Here is a 21,735-nt window from a genome sequence, read left to right on the forward strand (position 1 = left end):
AATTACAATAGAAGAACACAACTATCTTATTTCCAATGTATTCTGCTGCAGTCGGCTTGACTGGTGTCATTTTCTGAATTTGCTCCTGGCAGATTTCATGAACAAAGTGGATCAGGTGTTGACCTAATTTCTTCAGAGGTTAAGAAGAGGTGAGAGGATCTGCCGTACAGTAGCTGGTTGCATGTAACAGCAGTAAATGTGAAACGAGGGGAAACAGCAGCAAACTTAAGTTCTGTTTCAGCCTTAAAAAACCATTATGTGTTAAGCTTTTCTATGTTGGGGTTCAAATTCAGGTCAAGGAGGAGGATAAAGAATGAACATTTTTTATGCCAACGGTATCATGAAGAAGTGTGGATGGAGGAACAAGTGGTGCTCTCCACTTCATGGTATGGTTAGAAGACAAAAGAGAAAAAAGAGGAGATGCCAAAGGATTTCTTTACTGTTATTACATCAGAAACTTTAATATCTTTAATATCTGACCTTAGTGACTGTACAATTATGATAAATCTTATGGATATGTGTCGTCTCAGACTATCATCGATTAAAACATAGCTAGAAGTAAAAAAAAAAAAAGAAGATAACTGTTCAACACAAGCAGAATAAAGACATTTAAATGTGTTTTTCTTTCCAAATTTGATGTGGAGTACAGAAAGTTTCAAGAGAGGGAGCCTGCTTGAAGCCCTGAATCAACAACCTGACCACTGACCAGGGAATTTGAGCTTAAGACCCCCACTGTGCAGTAATGTTTGATGTGTAACAGCGAAACTTCAGGCATGAAATTTAAATGTGACAGCGAAAAACCATATTTCTCTTTTTTAGTCTGGTCTTAAGTCTCTCAGTGCACTTCAGTTACCAACAGCTCTCCGAATACACCAATAATTTCACTGCGTGTGGCTTCAAGTGCTGATCTTTGAGAATTGGACAGTTTTTTGGTTTTTTAACAATACGCACAGAAAAAGGGGCAGCTTTGTATATAATAAACTATTTGCTTGGCAGCACAGTTAGGGCTGAACTTATCCCTTTGACGGTGCTTTTTGTCTCATTTGTGCATCCTTGAATTTGCTTATAAGAGCTGAACTGGCATAAGTATTCTGTCCAAGGTTGAGTTTAACCGACTGATGAAAAGACAACACGAAAAAGTGATGCCTCTGGACACGGCTATTGCTGGTGCGGAGACATAAAAACAACCATTAATAAGTAGAGTCAGCAAATTTTCAAATTAAACTTTAATCCCCTTTGCATTACCCCTTGCTCTGTGCCCACAGAGGGTTAAGCCTTAACACAAATTAATTACAGAGCGTGTAATATGGTGATTAATTGAACACATATCATCTAATGCCTCATCATTGTAGTTGTTTGATTTTCAGTTGTATTGAGGTTTGTTTTTTTTTTAAAGACAATCTAAAACAAGCACTCAATTAAATTGGATTCATTTGCAACCATCAAGCGTTTTGGCTTCTCAAACATATCAGACCAATCTTATCAGTTTGTTTCTGTTTGCTTTTGCCTGCGTCAACAACAGTGCTGACACTATCTATCAGTATTCTCGCTAACCGATGCCACCAGAGGGCAAATAAAAACAGATTGGAGCCAGCACAATTTAAAACTGTTGCATCTGGACATTAAGTGAACATAGATGAGACTTTAATCTTATGCTTTGCAAAACAAGAGGGTAAAAACTGATCCCCTGGGGGTTGTGGTGAGAATACTGAATGGCTTCATATCTTAAGCTCAGGGATGGAGAACTCTCACGCTCTGCAGAAGTGGATGGCTGGTGGTGGGCAGTGTTGGGGTCATTACTCCAAAAAAGTAATGTATTACACATTGCTCATTACTTCTAAAAAGAGTAATTTATTACTTTTCTTAATTGCTCCCTGAAGAAAGTATTTAATTACACAACTAATTAGTTAATTAGTTAGTTAATTGAGAGAGAGAGAGAGAGAGAGAGAGAGGGAGAGAGAGAGAGAGAGAGAGAGTTAGGGTATTTTAATAGCGCTCAGCATTCCCAAAAAAACACTTTTTGTTTTAAAACAACATTTAAAACTTGGATTCATTTTTTATGAGAAACTGTTTTGATTCTTTGATCAGTGGAGCCTTATGTTGTGAGGGAAAACATACTGAAGGAGTGGACATATGTTTGGACTTTAAGACCACTTCAGAGATAAGGAATCACCACTTTTTTCATCTCTATTGCTTACCTTATCATCGCGGTGTATCGTAATAAATTATATATTATTATACTTTAATTATACTTTGGTGCTCATAATTTCAGTTAATGAACTCAACTCCAAAGAATTTGGAGAATCAAGCCGAGCTAACAATGTGTAGCATGTCCTTACTGACAAAAGTTTAAACATTTATATTTTTATGTGTGATATAGGCGGCTAATATAATAATAAAACTTTAGCTATATAGCAGACTAGTCCAGCTTACTTGGCGAAGCGGTTTCACCTCATGAGATTTTTTTTGCTGCTCAACAGGCGTATTAGATTCTCGTTATGCAGATAACTAAAGAATCATGTAATGAAAGTAATGACATTATTGTTCGATTACTAATTGTAATGTGATTACTGACTTTAGAAAAGTAACATGTTACATTACTGTGTTGCAAGCAATCGTGATGTGATTATCGTAACTTGTTGCTTTGCAACGTTGTTATTTTGTCATCCATCCAAGACACCATTTTTTTTGGACTGCCCCAAACCCGTCTAACTCCTTATCAACTTTGGTGGAAGTCTGAGGTAGCAAAAGTCTCAAAGGGGATCTTAGGATAAACATGAGAACAAGTGGCTCAGCACTCCTGGCTCTTCACCTCTACACAGAAATACAGTGTGAGGAGGAACAGTAAGAAGTTTCTACATTCAACATTGAGGCTTTTAGTGTCTTCCTCCAAAGGCCTTCCCCTGCAATCATCCTCCCCCTTTTTCCCAGCTCCTCTGGGAGTCAGACAGGGAAATATTTCCGCCCCAGGGTTATATTCCTTTTCATTTCCTCTTCACAGTTCCTGTGAATTATTTTTCCATTTCCTTTACTCTTATTTCTCTCGTTCCAATATAAACAGTTTCTCATATTTCATAAAAATCTAGATTTCACTAAGAAACGGAACACTTTACCATATGTAAAAAATCAAATGTCGAGAATGCATGCGATAAAGTAATCTTACCCATTACTGACAAGCTGTGTCTGACAGGCTGATGTTATCACATATTTATGCACTTCCACTTTTTGTCCACCTGTTTTAATGCTACTTATTCTGCTATCTATTTTTCTCTTTCCTTATCGTTATCTTTATTTTCCTGTTGTCACCTGTTTCTTTTATGGCCGCCACAACCTCATTTCCCCACAGCAATCAATAGACTTTCATCTTGTTCCCTTTCTTGTTTTCTATTTCACTTTTGTACATCCTCTTATCCTTTCTCTCTCTTTTCTTGGCAGCATTTCATATCTACGACTGAGATCAAAGGTTAATAACTTTTCACGCTTCCTCCTCATATCGCCAGCCTTACAGATAACAACGGAAATGATTGGAGGTTTTTGACATGACAGAAATTGTAAACTCACACAGTCTGAAACCCGTGGGCAGCTTCCGTACTCTCCTTTCGCTCTACAGGCACCTCCTTTGTCCTTGGTGACGACAGCTTTTTTAAATTATCTGCTTCACACGGAGTGAACACAGTGGTCAGGACTGTTTGGCGTTCTAAATATATAAGCTATGGCAAGTTGAAAATGGGCTGCCTTCTTGCCACGCAGCAAATCATAGGTTAAATGGCAATCTCGGGCCAATACGAGGGCAGCTGATTGCTTCGCGGGGCTTCGTGAACAGCTGGACACTGCGGGGGAACACACCATCCTCTCAATTACTGAGATCAGTGTAAGGTGGAGGTGTGGAGTTTGACCAGGGCAGAGAGAAGGAAAAGAAAGGTGCGACTGTGACATTAGAGAGGACAGAAAGGGAAAAGGAGAGTAATAAGATGAAAAGAAGGGGCATACTAATTTGCTGCCTATTTTTTCAGCTTTTTTTTTCTTGTTCTTGAGTAAGGGTGCAGGTCACCTTGAGTCGTGATCTCTTTTGTAGTGATGTAATATGCGGCCCATTATTTTTAGTAGGAACGTGTTGGTTTTCTTGGCTTGACTTCCTATTTTTTTTCCTGTTGCGGGATTGTTTTTCGTTAACTGCCTTGCTCTTTGCTAACAGCCTCTGCAGTTAAAAGTTATTATAAATCAAAAATCAAGGTCGAACGGAGAGAGGGGAGTGACGTTTAGAGTCAGAGATGAATACAGAAGAAGCACAAGCAAACAAAAAATGGCAACACGTGAAGAGAATAAAAGAAGATCGGGAGAAGATGAAGGGAGACCAGAAGATGGCTCAGGAAAGAGGAGTGAAGTTGGGACAGAAAAAAAGGTGAAGATGAAGATAATTGAGGCAAGAAGAAGAGGGGTGTTAGTGAGGGCAGGGAGAGTAGGAAGATGAGAGGTGAACATGTGAGAGGAAGGTGATAGAGGAGAGGAGATTGGAGATGGCACAAGTTGAAACGAGCTGAGACAGAGAGGAGAGGAAGACAAAGAGAGAAAGAGCTTAAAGCAATTTTCACTGAATCTCTGATCTTTACCAGGTTGGGGTGCAGTGTCATGGCTTCTTCTCTAATGGTTAAAAATATTTTCTGCTGTCTTGCACTTCCATGTTGAGGTGCTATACAAACAGGTGCTGCTGCTGCTGCTGAGGACAGCGACAGTGGGAAACAAACAAAGAAGTACTTGAATTATATGTCTCAATTATTAAATTGAAAAATACAGGTGATATTTTAGGGTTTTTACGGATGTGTTCAGATAAAACCTTTATGCCTTGCCTTGAGGTGATGCTAGAACAAGACTAAAGGTGTGTTCAGACCAAATATGAAGCAAACTTTTGCCTCAATTTTGCCGCTGGAGTGTTTTTGGAGTTAACCCTAACCTCTTCCCACTAAGGAATCTAATGCAGGGGCTGATTTTCCATGGAGCGCTGCCTACTTCCTTTCAGCGCTGTAGTTGAGCAATCAGATCGTTCACACTGGATGTGTAGCGGCCCCGAGCTCAAGCTCATGATCTGCAGCAATAGTTTCAGCATCAGATCTATTTTTTCCTGTAAGAAAACATACTAAATACTCAACTGTGAATAACATACATGCTATACTGGATATGATATACAATGTCTGATCGTCACAAATGATGAAATATGCATCCAGTGCTTCCAAAATGTTTGTCAGTTGTCTCTAAACAGAGAGGGAGAGAGGCACACAGGGATGCACACACACTCAGACACAGACACACAGCCAGAAACACACGAACCAGCAGGGACAGAGCTTTCTGTGTGATTAGAAAAGGAGCAAAGAAAAAGAAGCGCTGTAGAATAGCGCGGACTGGTGTGAATGGCCTGTGTTTCCATCTCAGTGCAGTTTCAATCGCAGCGCCATGATGTTTCCATGTAGAGCGAACACTGCAAAACACTGTCCATACAGTGCCTTGGGACAAACCTCACCAGATTGAGTTCCTGTGAGTCTAATGTGAGTCTATTAAAGTTTTCATGATGTGAAAACTTTCAGCTTCTCAGCTCCTGCAGGAAATGAGCCACTTCACATCTCATTTCACCTTAACAAAAAAGAACCTTAACGATTGCTCTTGCTGCTGTTTCCATTGCTTTTTCCCCCTTCCCATCCCACATTCACTGTCCTTCTTATTGCTTCATTTTTATTCCTTTTATCTGTGCTCTGAATTGGTCCGGACATAAATCAAGGTGCACTATCAAACTCACTCACGCTGCCATTTTACTTTCACAAAAGCATTTCTCTGATGCAAGGACACATCCTGTTGACAAGGCATTACCACGCAGATGGATATGACGGTTACGGTTTCGATAAAAAAAAGTGACAGCTATGGGTGGGATGTGTGTGTGTGTGCTCGTGGTTAATGTGATATCCCGAAATGGGATTTGAATCCTCGATTGCTACCTGCCAAGGGGTTGGGAGAGATTAGAGTAAGATTAGATTTTAGCCATGCTCCAACGAGCTCGCTCCCCTTTTCTGACATAATTGGATAGTTTGTGCCATATTTCATTCTCAATTGGCTGGTTGTCACCAAAGATGCATAAACACGGGGAAAAAGAAATGGAAAAAAAACCCCAACACATCACCGTAGACTCTGACTGTCAAATTATGCGGACAATCACATGATGAGGGGCTTTGGAGCGACGCTCAGAAACGATCTGTGCATCACAGGCGGGACCTTTTCTCACTTTTTTATTATATGAAATCATGATTTTGAAAGGAAAGCAGCAGTGATTGATGAATCACAGTTCATCTCGGTGCAACACACCACTGAAATACTGTTATTAGATATTTGTCATCAAAGTCCTTCTCTCTCTAACCCCTAATTCCCGTCACGCTCGTCTCTGCAGCATTTCCTCTCTGTCACATAAAGCTCTTCTTCTTCATGCGTATTATCTCTCCTTCCCAACTTGTCTCTTTTCTTCTTTTACTCACTTACTTCTCGTTGTCTTCTGTCTCATTCTTTCTCTGACAAAAATAAGTCCTCTATTCTATTTTTTTTCTCTTTTCTGTTTTGCCAGTCTCCTGTCCTTTCAAGTTTTTTTTTATTGTTGCTCACATCTCCCTTTTTTTCCCTCACTCCCTCTTGTTCTTTAATCATCACACTTTGTATTTTTGTCATCTCTTTCTTCCGTCTTTCTAGATTTTCTTATTTTCACCTCACAGTCTGCCACTTTCCCTCTCAGCTTCTCTTTCAATTCACATCAAAACAATGTAACAATTTTTCTAAAGAACACTTAGGTGTGGTTACTGTTTGAAATTCGACTGGGGTAGGTTTGAGTTGGGACGCAGCTGGTTTTATGTAAGCTGGTGTTTCAGTGTCTGTGTTGCTTGGGTGTGACCTGTTTCTATGGTGTTACGAGTGTGCAACGTCCAAACTGTTTTTTTAAGTTGATGTTATATCCTTTCAAAATAGTATTTCTGGGTCCAAAGCTCGTAATGTTTACAATGCCATAGTGCTGTGTTCCTAGTTTGAACAGATGTGGGTCCAAATTAATGACAGAATTGTAATTTCATCGTTTTGCTATCAGTGAGAAAGAGAGGACATGGCTGCAGCTGATCGGGTAAGTCACAGTTCTTAAACAAATGGAAAGAACAACAACAAAGTTTTGGTATGGCCAGTTTCCTTCTAATATTTCTTGTGTAAAAGCATCAATTCTGACACCGGGGAGAACGTCAGGTGCTTACCCAGGAGGTCATCCACCGAAGAGCAAAAATATCTAAATATTTCTACATTTCATGACAGCCCAGCTGGCAGGAAACATTCCCACAATATTGGCTAACGTTACCTACAAGTTGCAATAATGTTTTAAAGAAAACATTTTCAACTAATATTCAAAGAGCATTTTAAGAATGTTTAGCATTTTAAATAATGTTCCTTTAAGGTTAAATGCTGACTAAGGTATAACGTTTTAACTGCACCATTCTGAGGATGTTTTCGGTGATGTTGAGAGGTGACAGATGACAGGTGACAGATAGAATGTTCTTTTATAAAAATGTTCCTAAAATGTTACATGAGAACAAAGGAGGAATTTTTTTTCAAAGCAACATTTAGAACGTTATTGAGGCCTGAGATTACAGAGCATTTTTTAAAAATAAAAATGTAATGTAATGTGATATGTTTGCAATAAAAAAAACCCTGAAACATTTGTTTTTGATGTTAAAAGAGAATGTTACTCTACTTGAATGTTACTCTAACTCTAAGAATCTTCTGATAACTAAAAGAAAACTTGCCGCTGAAAATGTTACTAAAACATTGCATTGGTTCCACTGTGCCATTCTTAGAATATTTTTAAAACCACAAACTGCAAGCTGGGAGACTCGCTTTTAGAATAAAAACTACATTTTTATGTGTCAAAGTTTTGTTTTCGTTGCTGTTGACCAACATACACAAATAAAAGCAGAATAACTGACTTTAATGTACGTAAAAAGAGTAGCAAGCAAAAATAGATTGTCACCAGCTGTGTTTTTTAGGCATTTAAAGGTTCTGCACTCCCTCGCAGGTGTTTCCAGTTAAAATGACTGATTAGACTGCAAGGCTGAATGTGGATGAGGTTACTAAACCTAACAGGTGCAAAGCGGAGTGTCAATCAAGCACAGTCTGTCCACGCCCACTCAGCCCTGAGAAGAGCTCTAATCAGGTAGAGGAAGTGAAAACACGTGTGCATGGTTAATTAGTATTTGAACGGCTAAGTCGTCAAGGGGCTTAACATTAATATCATAATAAGTATGCTTATAAATATGGATTTATTTTTTCTATTTCATAGTTTGTCTTCTCTCAACCTTTTTTCTCTCTGTCACACAGCACTGTAGCGCTCTCTTCCAGTCCTTTTTTTCCTTCTCAATTTCTGTCCTGTTAGAAACATCTCTCTCTCTCCTCTCTCTGTCTCTCTACTGTCACAATGTCTCTCTCTCTGCTCTGATTGACTGTCATCACATCTGACAGCACAGGCAGGAGAAAGATGATAAACAAGACATTTACACCAAGGAGACATCCTCAGCTGTCCACGCACAACAACACACACACACACACACACACATACACAGGGACAGAAAACACACACAACGGGTGAGAACGAAGGTAGGCGCAGCAACACACAGTCGGTCAGAGTTAAATCTGACTGATGCTTGTCAGGGGGCTGCGGTGACACCTGTCTGCCTTAAAGTGATAGTCCACCTAAAATCTTGTTATCAAACTCTTGGGCTTGAGGGGTGGCTGTAATTTGTTCCCTCTTGGCAAACAGTCACTGTGGCCAGCATGGATTTTTTGGCCATTTAGGTGCAGGGGAACAGAGCCCTTATATATTATCATATTATAAGTCGACCGAACAGTTTACCTTTGTACACAACTAAAAAAGACTATCCATTTAGGGAATTTGGTCTCCACCTATTTCTATGAAAAATATCTGTCTATTTTGTTTCTAAATCCTGCTCTATCCTCTCCAGTTAGTCTCTAACTGTGTGTGTGCGTGTGTGTGTGTGTGTGTGTGTGTGTGTGTGTGTGCGGTGTTGAGTGCTGTGCAGGTGGTATACAGTGGGTTTATCAGAGCTTGACTGCTGAAACCAGCTGTCTGCTGTTGCTTGAAACAAGGCTGATAGAGTCCTGAGAGAGAACCATGCAGTAAAAGCACCGTAAAAAAACAAAACAATACAGGAGGCTCACAAGCTCCATGTAGCAGCAGAGGTGGTGATAACCATCTGTGGATTCATTACTACAGTATGAGTAACCACTTCCAAACTACGCATTTGATAACAGCTTTTGTTGTAACTGATGGATAAGGCATGCAGTTTTGACCATGTGCATCATTATGTGGGTTGATCTGTGATTGGTGAAACTAGTTTTATGGTCTATTGAGCAATAATTTGGTCAAAGAAATAGGACTTTCCAACTTCAGATGATTCATCAAATGACCCAAAACCACAAATGACCTGTTTATGTGAAAAAGCCCCAGCGACTATCACACTCTGTTTTGGAGCAAAGGATGAAGTTGGGTGACATTTGGGACCATGTTCACTGACATGTTTTTTTCCTCAAGCCAGCATATTTTTTTGCTTCTTTGCAAACATATTTACACTATGAAACAATGCCAGCAGTGTGGCGAGGCGCTGAGAGTCTATTGCACATGCACTTATGCACATTCTGGGTTTTTTTTTGAGTTTGAGTGCTAAACAACAACAACGGGGGAGAAATATTTTAATACACTGTAATTTATATATTAATATATTTCCTCATGCTAACACGTTCTCACCCCAACTCGCCTGATGTTGCCGCTTAGTCAGCTCATGTTTACATGATGCACTGGGTATCTTCCTGCATTTGTTGACATTACAGGATGGTGTGTCTAATTTGCATCTGTTAAATTCATTTTGTCTTTTTTAAAATACATTTCCTTTTTCAGATGAAATGTACAGCTTCTACTTGTTAGATGCATAGTTCAAAGTAAACTTAAAAAACACCTTGTATTGGGGTGCTGTCTGATTTTTATCTGTTTAACTTGTTGTTATCTGGGTCACATGTTGGCCTCCTGTTGGTTCCTGCTGCTATATACTTATATTGCATATGTTTTTAAAGCCCTGATGAAGACTGGCAGTGGTCTAAACATGTTCAACTATTGTAATTCCAACAAGTTTTCCCAATTTTCCCCATTTTTGGAGTGCCTGGATTTCCTTCCTGTTTCTTCAGTTGTTTCCCGTTTTCCATGAGCACCCAAGTTTTTGACAAACTTATGTTATACAAAGCAACTAGCTCTCTCTCTCTTGTTCACCTGCCGACATTTCTACTTCTGTGGATATTTGGTTTCATAGTTACCAGACGCAACTAAAGTGTCTCCGCTGAAAAAAAACGCTGTGCCTCCAAAGCGTCTGGCATTTAAGCTGGAAAAAAATGCTTTTGTGGAATCGGGGCCTTATTGTAGAACCACAAAAACTGCATAGGTGAAGATCGATGGCTCAGCGAAATATCAACCTCTGACACCAGTTTGCTTTGAATTTTCTAGTGACAAAAGTAAACTATGCTCTTTTTTTATAGGATTGTTTTCCAACCTTAAAGTACTACCATCTCACCCCAATCTTAATCAATTTACTTTAGGGCAAAACCCAAAATCTAAATATCACTTAGAAAGATTTAAAAATTAATAAATAAAGTGCAACATTATTCACTGCTCGGCTCTACATATGCATGATCAGTATGTTCTAAATCTCATTGTTTTGCCAAAATATTTCAGAATTTTCAGCTCACTTCGTCTCTTTCCCTCCCTTTCTCTGTCTGTCTGAAAATGTCTCTATTTCAACTATTTATCTATTTATTATTCAAACACTGCTCTGTTTTCTCTCTGCTTCTCTTTTATCACTCTCTTTCATCTTATAATTCTCCTGCTTATTTCACATTGTACAGGATATGTTACTTTGATTTGTGTTGACTTCATTCAACATCTGAGTGCTAATTTGAACATGGAGATGGAATGATAAAGAGGAAAAAGAAAAAATGGAGGGATGAAGCAGCTGTTGCCAAAGATGGAGCCATTTATCTGAAGATTACTTAACACAGCACTGATTCTGGCTCCTACAGACAGACATTACTGGACAGGAGTGCTAATTGCCCGTGGAAAAGTGCTCTCTCCAAGTCCTCATGGATTTCTACATTTAAATTCTGCCTCTTTAAGGGGTTTTCACTTTTTTTTTCTCGCCAGTCAATTGAAAGGTGGCAAGATCTTTTATGCGCTTGAATAAGTTCAGGACATATTGAGACCTTGGGACTGAAGCACGTCAATGTCGAAACGAGACCATGGACCCAATATCCTTTAATGAAAAATATTTGGACACAGAATAGATTTTTCTTTGGGCAAAATCGTATTAAGAAAATGAATGCATATGATGAATCAAACTGGATTTTAAAGCCATTAGTAAAGGTACGATGATTCATCAATTAGACATGCATCATAAATTCAAATACTCGCAGAAAAAATGAAAATGTGGTGTTTCAGTGATCAGTACAACAATATTAGAATGCAGCATTTCACAAGAGTAAGTGTATGTGAATATATATATTTTAACTGTGATTAGATCATTACCATAAATATATTAAAATAACAAATTCAATAATAGGTATATATTATATATAAGGTATATGATCAGATGCTTAAGTAATTGGACTGGGCTTACTGGGAAACAATAAAAGTGGAGAAACACTGAAGAACTGAGGAAGGAGGCCTGTAAGAGCACAGAAGCGTCAAATCATGGCAGAAATAAGTGCAGTAAAAGGACACTTAAAGGGGGTTACTGCAAAATTTGAAATGTCTGTACAGTATTCTCATCATGGAGGTGGCTGAGCTGGCAGCTAGCAGCTAATGGTACGAACCTGTGAAGAACACTAAACAAAGGACACAGTGCTGACAGAGCTAGTGTTGTTATCCAGGGGGAACCGGGGCTGTGGGCACTACACTTCTGCAAAAACATCATCCGGATATCAGCCGTAGCGGCATAAAAGCGCATTATAAAGACGCATACAGAACCTTTAATGACACATATTTTAAATGTAAATCTTCAATAGTCCAGGCTGCTGTATTTTCATTATGTGAACTCTCAATGAAGAAAGATTATACAGCTGATTTTTCCAGATGTTGGATTTTACGATTCATTTTCTCTGCTGTAATTATCAATCAGCAATGACAAATAAAGTTAAGGTTCCAATGTTTCATTTCCACATCTTAGGACACATATGAACCAAAACACACAATTCTGAAGTCTCTTCTTTCTTCTATTTGACCAAATAAAACTTCAGTGGAGCTCTGTCCCCCAGTACTCATTCATACAAATAAAGCATATCTGAACTTGAGCCCATGATAAGGTTAGACAGATATGTAGGCCTTATATATGTGTGCGCAAAAGTATTTATACACACAGTACCTAAGCAAAACCCATGCATACATGCTACTCTCTTTGACATAACATAACATTCATATACATGACGTTATAAATAAACACACACAAAAAATCGATAATAAGACTGAACCTCCCAAATCCCTACTTAACTGTTTTTTCTTCAATCGACCTGATCAACAGTCCAATGCTCCAAGATATTCATTTATTATACATTATATCAAAAATATATCAAAACCAGCAAAATCTTTTAAAATCTTTTAAAGCTTACTGGAAAAATTGCCTCCAGGATGAATGAATTATTAAACTATCAATGGTAATTTTCTGTCAATGGACAAACTGTTTCAGCTCTACTCAGATCACACATAAATATTGAACTGTATAAAGTAAAGAAGGCATTTTTGTGTACATTTGAAAGCAGTTGCATAGGTGTATGTTGGTGCTTAAGTGAGTGACTCGTCTCTGTGGAGGCTTTGTGTTTTTGTGTGAGTTTTTTATTGCACTACATTACAAATTACTGCAGTATTTATGCAGTGCATATGTAATATAACTTCATTATGGCTGTTTACATGTTATTTACACCTATGTCTGTGTCTTTGCCTTAGTGTACATACATGTTTGCAATCACACATGTATTTATTTACTGCACGTGTTATGTATGTAAAAAAAGAAAAACGCTGACTCACCTCAGCTCTTTGAACGGCTCAGCCCTGACGTGTGGCGTCTCCACTGATTTGCTGAACACGGCTCCTTCGGCCCCTGAAATCATAGAACACAACATCAGACAGGAGGCTGCCGTCAATTGAAACCACAAACCCCTCCTGTCCGATCAATGGACATAATCTCTGAGACTCTGCCGATCTATACGGCTCTAGTCAGTGCGCACAGCAGCCCTCAACTCGCCTCGCCTCAGCAATAACATGAACTCGCACACATTTGATAGGGAAGCATACTCGGATGGAATATCACAAGGGTATTTTTAGAATAAAAATGTTATTTCATCACGAAGGGAAAGGAGAATAGATTTAAAGCTGCTGCCACAGCAGCTCGAAGCAACACTGACAAATTCAGAAAAACATGAACTCAAAAATATGCTCTGTTTACTATGATAGGCCAGTCTTCTGCTGTTCTGGAGACTGCATTTCAATCTTGCATTTTTATTCATGACCTCCTGTGGGCAGTGAGGCGACTCTCAATAAGGGTTCACAATAAGAAGCAACAGGACAATGCTCTGTGAGAGGACACAGTACCTCTATTTTTAAGCATACAAAAGGGCCTACGTTTTTTTTTTGACTGAGTCTTGTCTAAGTGCAATGAGCAACAGTGGAGTCCTTTCACCCCAAGATAATGCTAACTTTATGTTAATGTGGTAACTACAATGTCCAGTCAAAGTCAGGTTTATTCATACTGCTCCGAATAACACATCACACTTTACAACATATACAGCAATGTCATGGATGGAAGCGTTGGTGGGACCAAGTCATTGTTGACTCAGGTCTTTGCACTCAAGTCCCAATTCAAGTCACAAGTCAAAACAGGCAAGTCTCCAGTTAAGTCCCAAGCTGTAAACTTTTAGTTTAAAACCCTAAGAAAGTCATACTAGACTTCACCAAAATGCAATGTAATTTTAACATCCGATGAATAAATTAATAATTTTCAAAACTCATGCATGCTTTTTTTTTTTTAATTTTTTTTTTTTAATTTTGTTAGGTCAAGTCTAAAGTCACCAAATTTGTAAGAGAGTCTGACTGAAGTTCTAGACATGTGACTTAAGTCCACACCTCTGATGGATGGACATCCAATATGTGTTGCATGTACCCAATTTAGATGAAAATGAAAAATCCTCTAATACTGATTTTTTTGACAAATATTTGACATATAACAAGAGATGTGTCTTAAGAATTATCACAGGGACACTATTTAAGGGACACTATTTAAACTATTAAAATGTAATTATTATTTTTTTTCCCCATATCCTGGTGGACTGTAAGAACATTGCCACAACGGCAGCACTTCAGTGCACCTTAACACATCCAGATACAAAAATCTCCCATCAACGCTACAAAAAAAAAACCAAACAACAACAACAACAAAAAAAAAACAAAAAAAAAACAGCAGCTTTCATCAGAATTGCTTCTCAGATTCTCAGATCTCTGCTTCTGTACCTCAACTATGTTTTGTGTCTCTACAGCTCAGCTACTGATGTAAGTCAAATGACACGGTGCACAATGTGCTGTGACATCACACAGCTGCTGTGTGTTGCACTTTTGCACTTTAATCATGAATAAAGTTGCAGAAATACATAGTTTAAGATTCAGCAGATTTCAAGAGTGTAAAAAAGTGGTCTTCTGGGCTATGCTAAATGTTAGATCCTACATGTTGTCATGTAACCCATAACCTCATTCTAACCTTATATCTTAAAGCACAACTGAGACAACAAAATCCAGCTTTGATAAACGTTATCTGAGTATGAGAAGCTGCAACTGACAAGCTGCAAACTTCCAAAAAGTGTAAAGAAATGTTCTAAAAATGATTAGTTTAAATCCTCAGATCGTAAATCACCTGAAGTATGACTTACATTCCATTGCTTGTTTGTGTTGATGAAAAAAAAGAAAAAGAATACAACAACTAAGGATACTCTGTTGGCCCTCACCCCGAGGCTCTGATTGACTACAGTGCAAATGCAGCTGCTCAGCTGGAGTAAACCGGAGCATTCAGGTACATCAAATCAACAAAGCATCAGGTGCAGATCAATGGCCATGACTAAATGTGTTTCAAAGCGTTTGAGGCACTGCTGGGAATCCAAACACTCCTGACTCTGTGACACGCATCTTGGCTTTCACTTGTACATTAGATGGAGAAGAAACATGTTCAACATTGTGAAATTCAATATTTGTTGGCATTTAGTCTCATGATGAAATGTGTGTGTTTACAGGTGAGGACCCGATGTCTCAGTCAACACATCAAACTTTTGACATTTTTGAAATGGGTTTGTCAAACGACCCTGTGTACAACGGGGGAACAAATTGATATTCCAGTGACAGCTGAATTTGATTGTTGATTGTTGTTTCTGTGTTGCTCAGATTAATTCAAAGAACCAAAATCCATGTTTGATATCTGAAAAGTACAGTATTAGAGTTTTATAATGACTTTCATTTATATTTTCCAGGTTCCAGCTTGTAAAAGTGTTTCATGGAGTTCAGACTGCCAGCCACCCTGAGAATTACATGTTAGTAACATTAGTTATGATATAAGAGTAGAAAAAACATGTTTTTTTTTTTTTTGACACACTGCGGTATGTTTTTTATGTGAAGCACCCCCAACACAATTCTGAGGTGCAAGACGGCCAAAAAAAAAAAAAAAACTGAGGATGAAACTATGATGAAAGGCAATCCCAGGGCTTATAATGACGTCAGATGGTACACATGGGAAATGTGCGTCACAGCTGAAGTTCCCAGTGTCAAAATATATTAGCCTGGTTCCACCTTCTGCACACATTCCTCATTATTTCAGTGATTTGAATTAATATCATATTGTGCTCATTGATGGATATTTCCCCAGCTGTAAAAACAATAGAGCATCACAGTTTTGTGGGCGTAAAGTAAGATTAGATCCTTTGTGGATTCAGCCCAATTAGAGGACACTGAGAAATCCGTCACAAAGTGCAGCAATAGTTATTTAGTTTCAATCATAACTAAAATGAACAACCTTCTCTTATTTAAGGTATTTCCGTTGAAGCCACCTGGATGGATTTAGTTGTGGCACGACAAGTTTGAAAAGTTTGAGTATTTTATTTTATTTTTTTCAGTTAAACAGGCATTTAATGGTTGACTTTCCCTGATGTCTGGAGATATTTACAACACTCTCGTTCCTCCAGGGAGCTCTTCATAACACATTTCAACCTGTCAAAAAGTCAGGGAAATAAAATATCTTTATGCAAAATGGAGCTTCGGTTCACCCGTGTGGAATAGATAACTCTCCTCCTAATGACTGCTGCAGGTGGAGACACTTCTGCTCTCTTTCTTTTTTTTCTCAAGTAGAACTCTTGTTGAAATTTTGTTGTGGAAACACTTAAAGTTATATACTTTCTGTAAATACACATCAATAATTAACAAGTAAAACGTGTAATACATACTATGCTATTGGAAATTTCGTAATTACTAGGCAACTTCACCAGTGAAAGTACAGCAATTAGAGGTGCAATTAAAAAATAAAGAGGCAACGTTTTTCTATTATTATTATTTTTCATTTTATCATTACAACTCAACCCCTTTGAACCAACTTGAGGGACATAATGGGACACTGAGTGCATTATCATGGACATTATCACAATAACCATGCACTCTTACATACATATCTCTATGCAACCCGCATAGACTGTTCCCTACCTTTAACCTGTTTATGTTTTTATAACTGATACTGTTAAACCAGGGGCAGAAATCTGTAAAAATCAGAAAAAAAGGAAACAAACAAACACAAACCAGTAGAGTTTGAGTGTACACCCTCCTTCTGCAGCTCTTCCCTCTCTGTCCTCAGAGTTCCCCATACATAAGTTTATTTAATATCTGCCTCACTCCCTGTCACTGTGGACTACATCCTCAGGACGCTGGCTGGCAGCAGCTTGGAAGACGGACCTTCTGTCAGCGGCTATAGTGGCTGAAATTTGACCAGCACAAATACCACAGTGTTGGATGTCACAGTGGGCTGGTAACCAACAGCAGCATTGCCTCTAACCTGTATAATGCTAGCAACAGAGATATTAGGGTTTTTTGTCAAACGGCATAAAATAAAACTGCCCACCACAGCTTTAACCCGATTTTAGCTAAATCCTTAAGATTTTCATGAATTAAATCCATTTTTTTAGAATTGTATATATGTTATACATTTTGGATTTGCACCTATTTGATATGTCAGACCTTAAAATTTGTACATTCTTCAATTTTATTGCAAATGTTATATTTTAACTGATCTTATCTTATTTTTCTGAATCAGAATTTTAAAGATTAATTTCTCAAATTTTTTCTCAGCAAAACTGAGCACTTATAAAAGAGAAGAAAAGAAAAAAAACCTCTAGTAGCTCATGAAAGCTCTGGTGACATTTAAATACCTGTTCAGTCAGTTAGAGCCAGAGTACAGAGGAGGATGTAAAGTGAAGTGGAAGCCTCGGTGCGTGTCACTGCCTCTTTCCTACAGTAAAGTGAGTGAAGATAAAACAGAAGCCTCACATTAGAAATCCCAGCTCTCTGTCGGAATAAAAAGAACAAAAATCTCTTTACTTTGCTTCTGGCTGTCACTCTGCCTTAAATCGCTAGTTTAAAGGATAAAACCAATGTCATTTTATTTTATTCAAACCACCATTTTTATCACCCATATAGAAAGTTCAAATACACTGATGTGTTCACCACAGTCAGTAAGGCAGTGTATAGAGAAATGTTTATATTTCATTTTTAATGATAACATTAATATTCCTCCACACACAAGAGCATCCTGGATTATTTAGATTTATAAAAGGTTATTTTGGGGCCATCAGTGATGAATGATTCAGCTTTATTTCTGAGCATTATGTTTTTATCTGCAGTTTAGTACTCAAAGAAGTACTCAGGAATTTCAGCAACTATTTTTGTTGAAAAGATACCACACGGGGAATCACAAAACCCCCAACTCCGGCATATTAAGAATACTTTTCCATCGCAATCATAAACAAAACAGAGCACTAGTTTCTGAACTGATCCAAAATTGATCATCAGTTATAAGGGAAGTGACCAAAGCTTAACCTCTGACTTCATTCAGCTATGAAGTCCTGAATAATTTAATGAAATCATATCAAATTTTTGAAACTATTTATTGCCAGCATTTTTTCAGCAATTCAAAAATGAATAGGAATTATTTTCATCACATTGATATCAGCATCGCAAATAACTGACGGCTCTCCTACAGACTTACTGGGTGGCTTTTATCATGAAGCAGCCTCAAGAAACGCAATGTATTGGTCACCAAGGTTAACAATGACTCTGATCTGTATCTGAAATAAGCCATGGTCATTTCTTTTCGGCCAGAGGATCATTTTTCATTTTTGCATGGGAGGAATGGAACAAAAAGGACTTTAAGGCACTGCAGGATTAGATGTTTCTTCATGTGCTTTTGTGGACTTGTAGTTGACCTCTCTTCTTTGTTCATAGTCTTGTACATTTATTTTTTCTTTCATCAAGTTCTTCTACTGATATAACAGACATTTGACCTCCAGATGCAACCCAGCCTTCTTCTTCACAAAAATGTAAGACACATCATTTTTTGTTGATATGAGGGATTTTTTGTGGTAATGGCTGGATATAAACTGTGGCGTGTAGAGTTAGACTGATGAATCGCTGGACAGTTATATTGGCAGATCCATAAATATATCATCTGAGAAGTAACAATTAAGTGCAGTAAAGAAATTCAAAAGATGTGTTTAAGATCACTGAGAAACAGTGAACCACAGGGGGTTGCAGGGGAGAAGCTGGACTGATTAACCAGGGCCCCAGTAGGAGGGAGGTTCTCCAAAAGCCAAATATGAAGAGTAATTAATGCCATAACTAAACTAAAATTGGCTGAATAAATCTGTTCAGAGGCTGAACTTTATATAAAAAATAGTGAAAGATCTTTGCTGGAGCACTATAAGCTCTTATGTCTTTCCATGAGAGCAGAAAATTGGGTTTCAAAGTAAAAAGAAAAACAGCAAAAAACAAAAAACACTTTATTAATTTAAAAAATGGAAAGAGAGAAAAGAAAAGGAAATATATCAAACTGACTCTGTAAAGAAAAAATGTAAAAGGTGCATTCAAGAGACATGAATCAAGGGGAGGACAGCGGGAGGTCCACAGAGACTGCTCATTCAGTGGGGCTCAGAATTTGGTGCTACGCTCTTCGTGACCTGCGCTGACAAGTTTCTGTTTCAAATCTTAAATATCTCGGTAACAATTATACACTAATAACTCCTATCGTTTCTTGTATAGGCCTATATATTTAAAATAATATTGGCAAATGGATTGTGATTTTTATAACCCTCATATCGGTATCAGCATCCGGTATCGGTCTGGCTCTATCTGTGTGTTAGACACTGATAAAGAGCATGAAGGCGAGACATTTACTCTCATTAAATGTCACAGATTATGGACATTGTGACACTGCAGATGTTTATATTTTTGCCCTGCTGTCTTTATTTGTATTCAGCAGAGTGTGACGACTCCATTCATGTGCGCCTCTGTGAATAAAACTTGATCTATCTATCTGATTTTCTGATCACAGGCTCCACATGAATACTGAGCAGACAGCAGCAATACGTCACAACACTGACATGTTCATGGACCGGTGGGGAGGAGCGGGGGGGTGTCGGGTGTGAAAATAAATGATGCTATTAAAGATTAATGTGTCTGTGCAGCTGTGTGTCCATGTGTATCTGTGTATATATGGATGTGTGTGTCTCAGTGGGTGTGTGTGCGTGTGTTCATGAGGTAGTAGTCAGACCAGGCGCAGATATCATCAGATTTGGCCTGAAGTATCTCAGAGGTGATGAAATACTGAGACAAGGCAAAGAAGAAACTCCCTCTAGGAATAATCTCAATGATTGGTGATGACTGGGGGTATACATGAGCAACAATAACCCAAAACCAAAATCCTGCATCTATATTGATGCATTTAAGTGCTTGTTGCTGCAATGTTTTGTTCACATCTTTAATTCTTGGGTTGCTGCAACCCTGTACACGCATGTATCCACGCATTCATCCATTCACACACTCACACCAATTCCCATGTTGTCAAATACTGACGTGCTGCCATACCCTTTAGCATCTGATTATGATGCACGGGGTACCCATTAATGTATCTATGTGACACACAGCTAAAACAAATTGTATCAGGTAGTAAATGAAGGGAAACTGTAAGATTTAGGTAACAAAACTATTCCATTTGGTTTAGAAAAAAAGATCATCTCTTGGATTAAAATGATCAGATTTGTTATGTAACATTTTTGACGACCATATGTAAATTATAAAACGATACGTTAAAACTACTATGACTTTTGGCTCTCCTCTCTCCCACCCAACGTGGACTTTCCCGCTCTTTATTCTAGGTCAGCTGCTCTCAGCGCCAAGTATTGCTGTGGATGGGTTTACATTTGATATAGCTGAAAGCCTGGTGAGTCCCAAAAAATGCTGAAGGGGGCCTTTGGCGTCAATATGACACGCCGAGGGGCATGACAAAGGGTCTGTATTTAAGGACCTGGAAATGAGAACAAGCTGGGTAAAATGGTGTGTCGATATGTGTGTGTTTGTGTGTTTCTATAAAATTTCAGTGACGAGAATCCTTTCAAAATTTATGCGCCTCTTTATTATAGGCGACTCTCCCCAAGTCTGTTTTTGCCAGCTGGCACAAACACTTAATCAGCTGTTCTTGGCTCATCATGGCTTATCATAACCAATCTTTCCACAAAATCGGTGCAAGTCTGTGAATCCATTTGGTACCTATGCAAATGTTTGTAATAGGTTACCCTCTGAATCACAAACACACACAAATACTTGACCTCTATGCCAAATTCCAGCCACCTATAGGGCAAAAACTGTGGCCCCCACAGGGAAGGAACATTTTTTGTGGACCGCTCGACTTACTGATTTATAGAGTTGCTGGCTGCAGCTAAAAATTCATAAAGCTTGTCACTCATTCTGGTTTTCATAACGACCAACAATCTTATCCTTTTAAACCGAGTCACTAAACTGTAATGGAGCATAGTGTTAGTTCAGGCAGAGCACTGACATTGCAGTTGCATCTGCTGATCAGCATCAGCTGCTTCATTCATGATTAATATCACCGGCTCATTAGTCAGCTGTTTAGCTACCAGCTGACTAATATAGTCCAATTTTGTGGGTCGGCCTTTAGAAAATGTCCCTGTCATTATAACCTGACACTTCTATTAAAACTCTCTTTATGTGACTGAAGCATTGGTATCGTTGATTAAACATCTGTGTATGTGTTAGTTATGGGTTGATAATATTATCTGACCGCTCTCTAAAACAGTAGAGCCTTTTCTGGCATCTTCATCAATTTGCTTTCGATTGTCAATTCTCAACATTACAACGTGGACACACAAAAAAGCTATATTTTATCAGTGGAGTAGGCCTGCATGGCCTGATTTCTAGTTACATCACGTATTCCATCACTGCTCAGCTTAAACACAGTAACCATCAACTAAAAAGAAACTCAAAAAGTCTCTGCAAATCTGTCCGAGATCCCTTTGAAATGATAG

The 21,735-nt window shown here is 38.4% G+C and overlaps 1 protein-coding gene across 2 annotated transcripts in view; it reads right to left on the reverse strand.

Moving 5' to 3' along the window:
• Window positions 1-21,735, reverse strand: part of sgcd (sarcoglycan, delta (dystrophin-associated glycoprotein)) — a 307,043-nt gene that overhangs the window by 11,761 nt on the left and 273,547 nt on the right. For both annotated transcript variants that reach the window (XM_042498784.1, XM_042498783.1), the window contains one exon: window positions 13,145-13,217. In XM_042498784.1, the coding sequence (XP_042354718.1) occupies window positions 13,145-13,217 (73 nt within the window). The remainder of the gene's footprint in view (window positions 1-13,144; window positions 13,218-21,735) is intronic.

This window comes from Plectropomus leopardus, chromosome 13, assembly GCF_008729295.1.
Source record: "Plectropomus leopardus isolate mb chromosome 13, YSFRI_Pleo_2.0, whole genome shotgun sequence".
NCBI lineage: Eukaryota > Metazoa > Chordata > Actinopteri > Perciformes > Serranidae > Plectropomus > Plectropomus leopardus.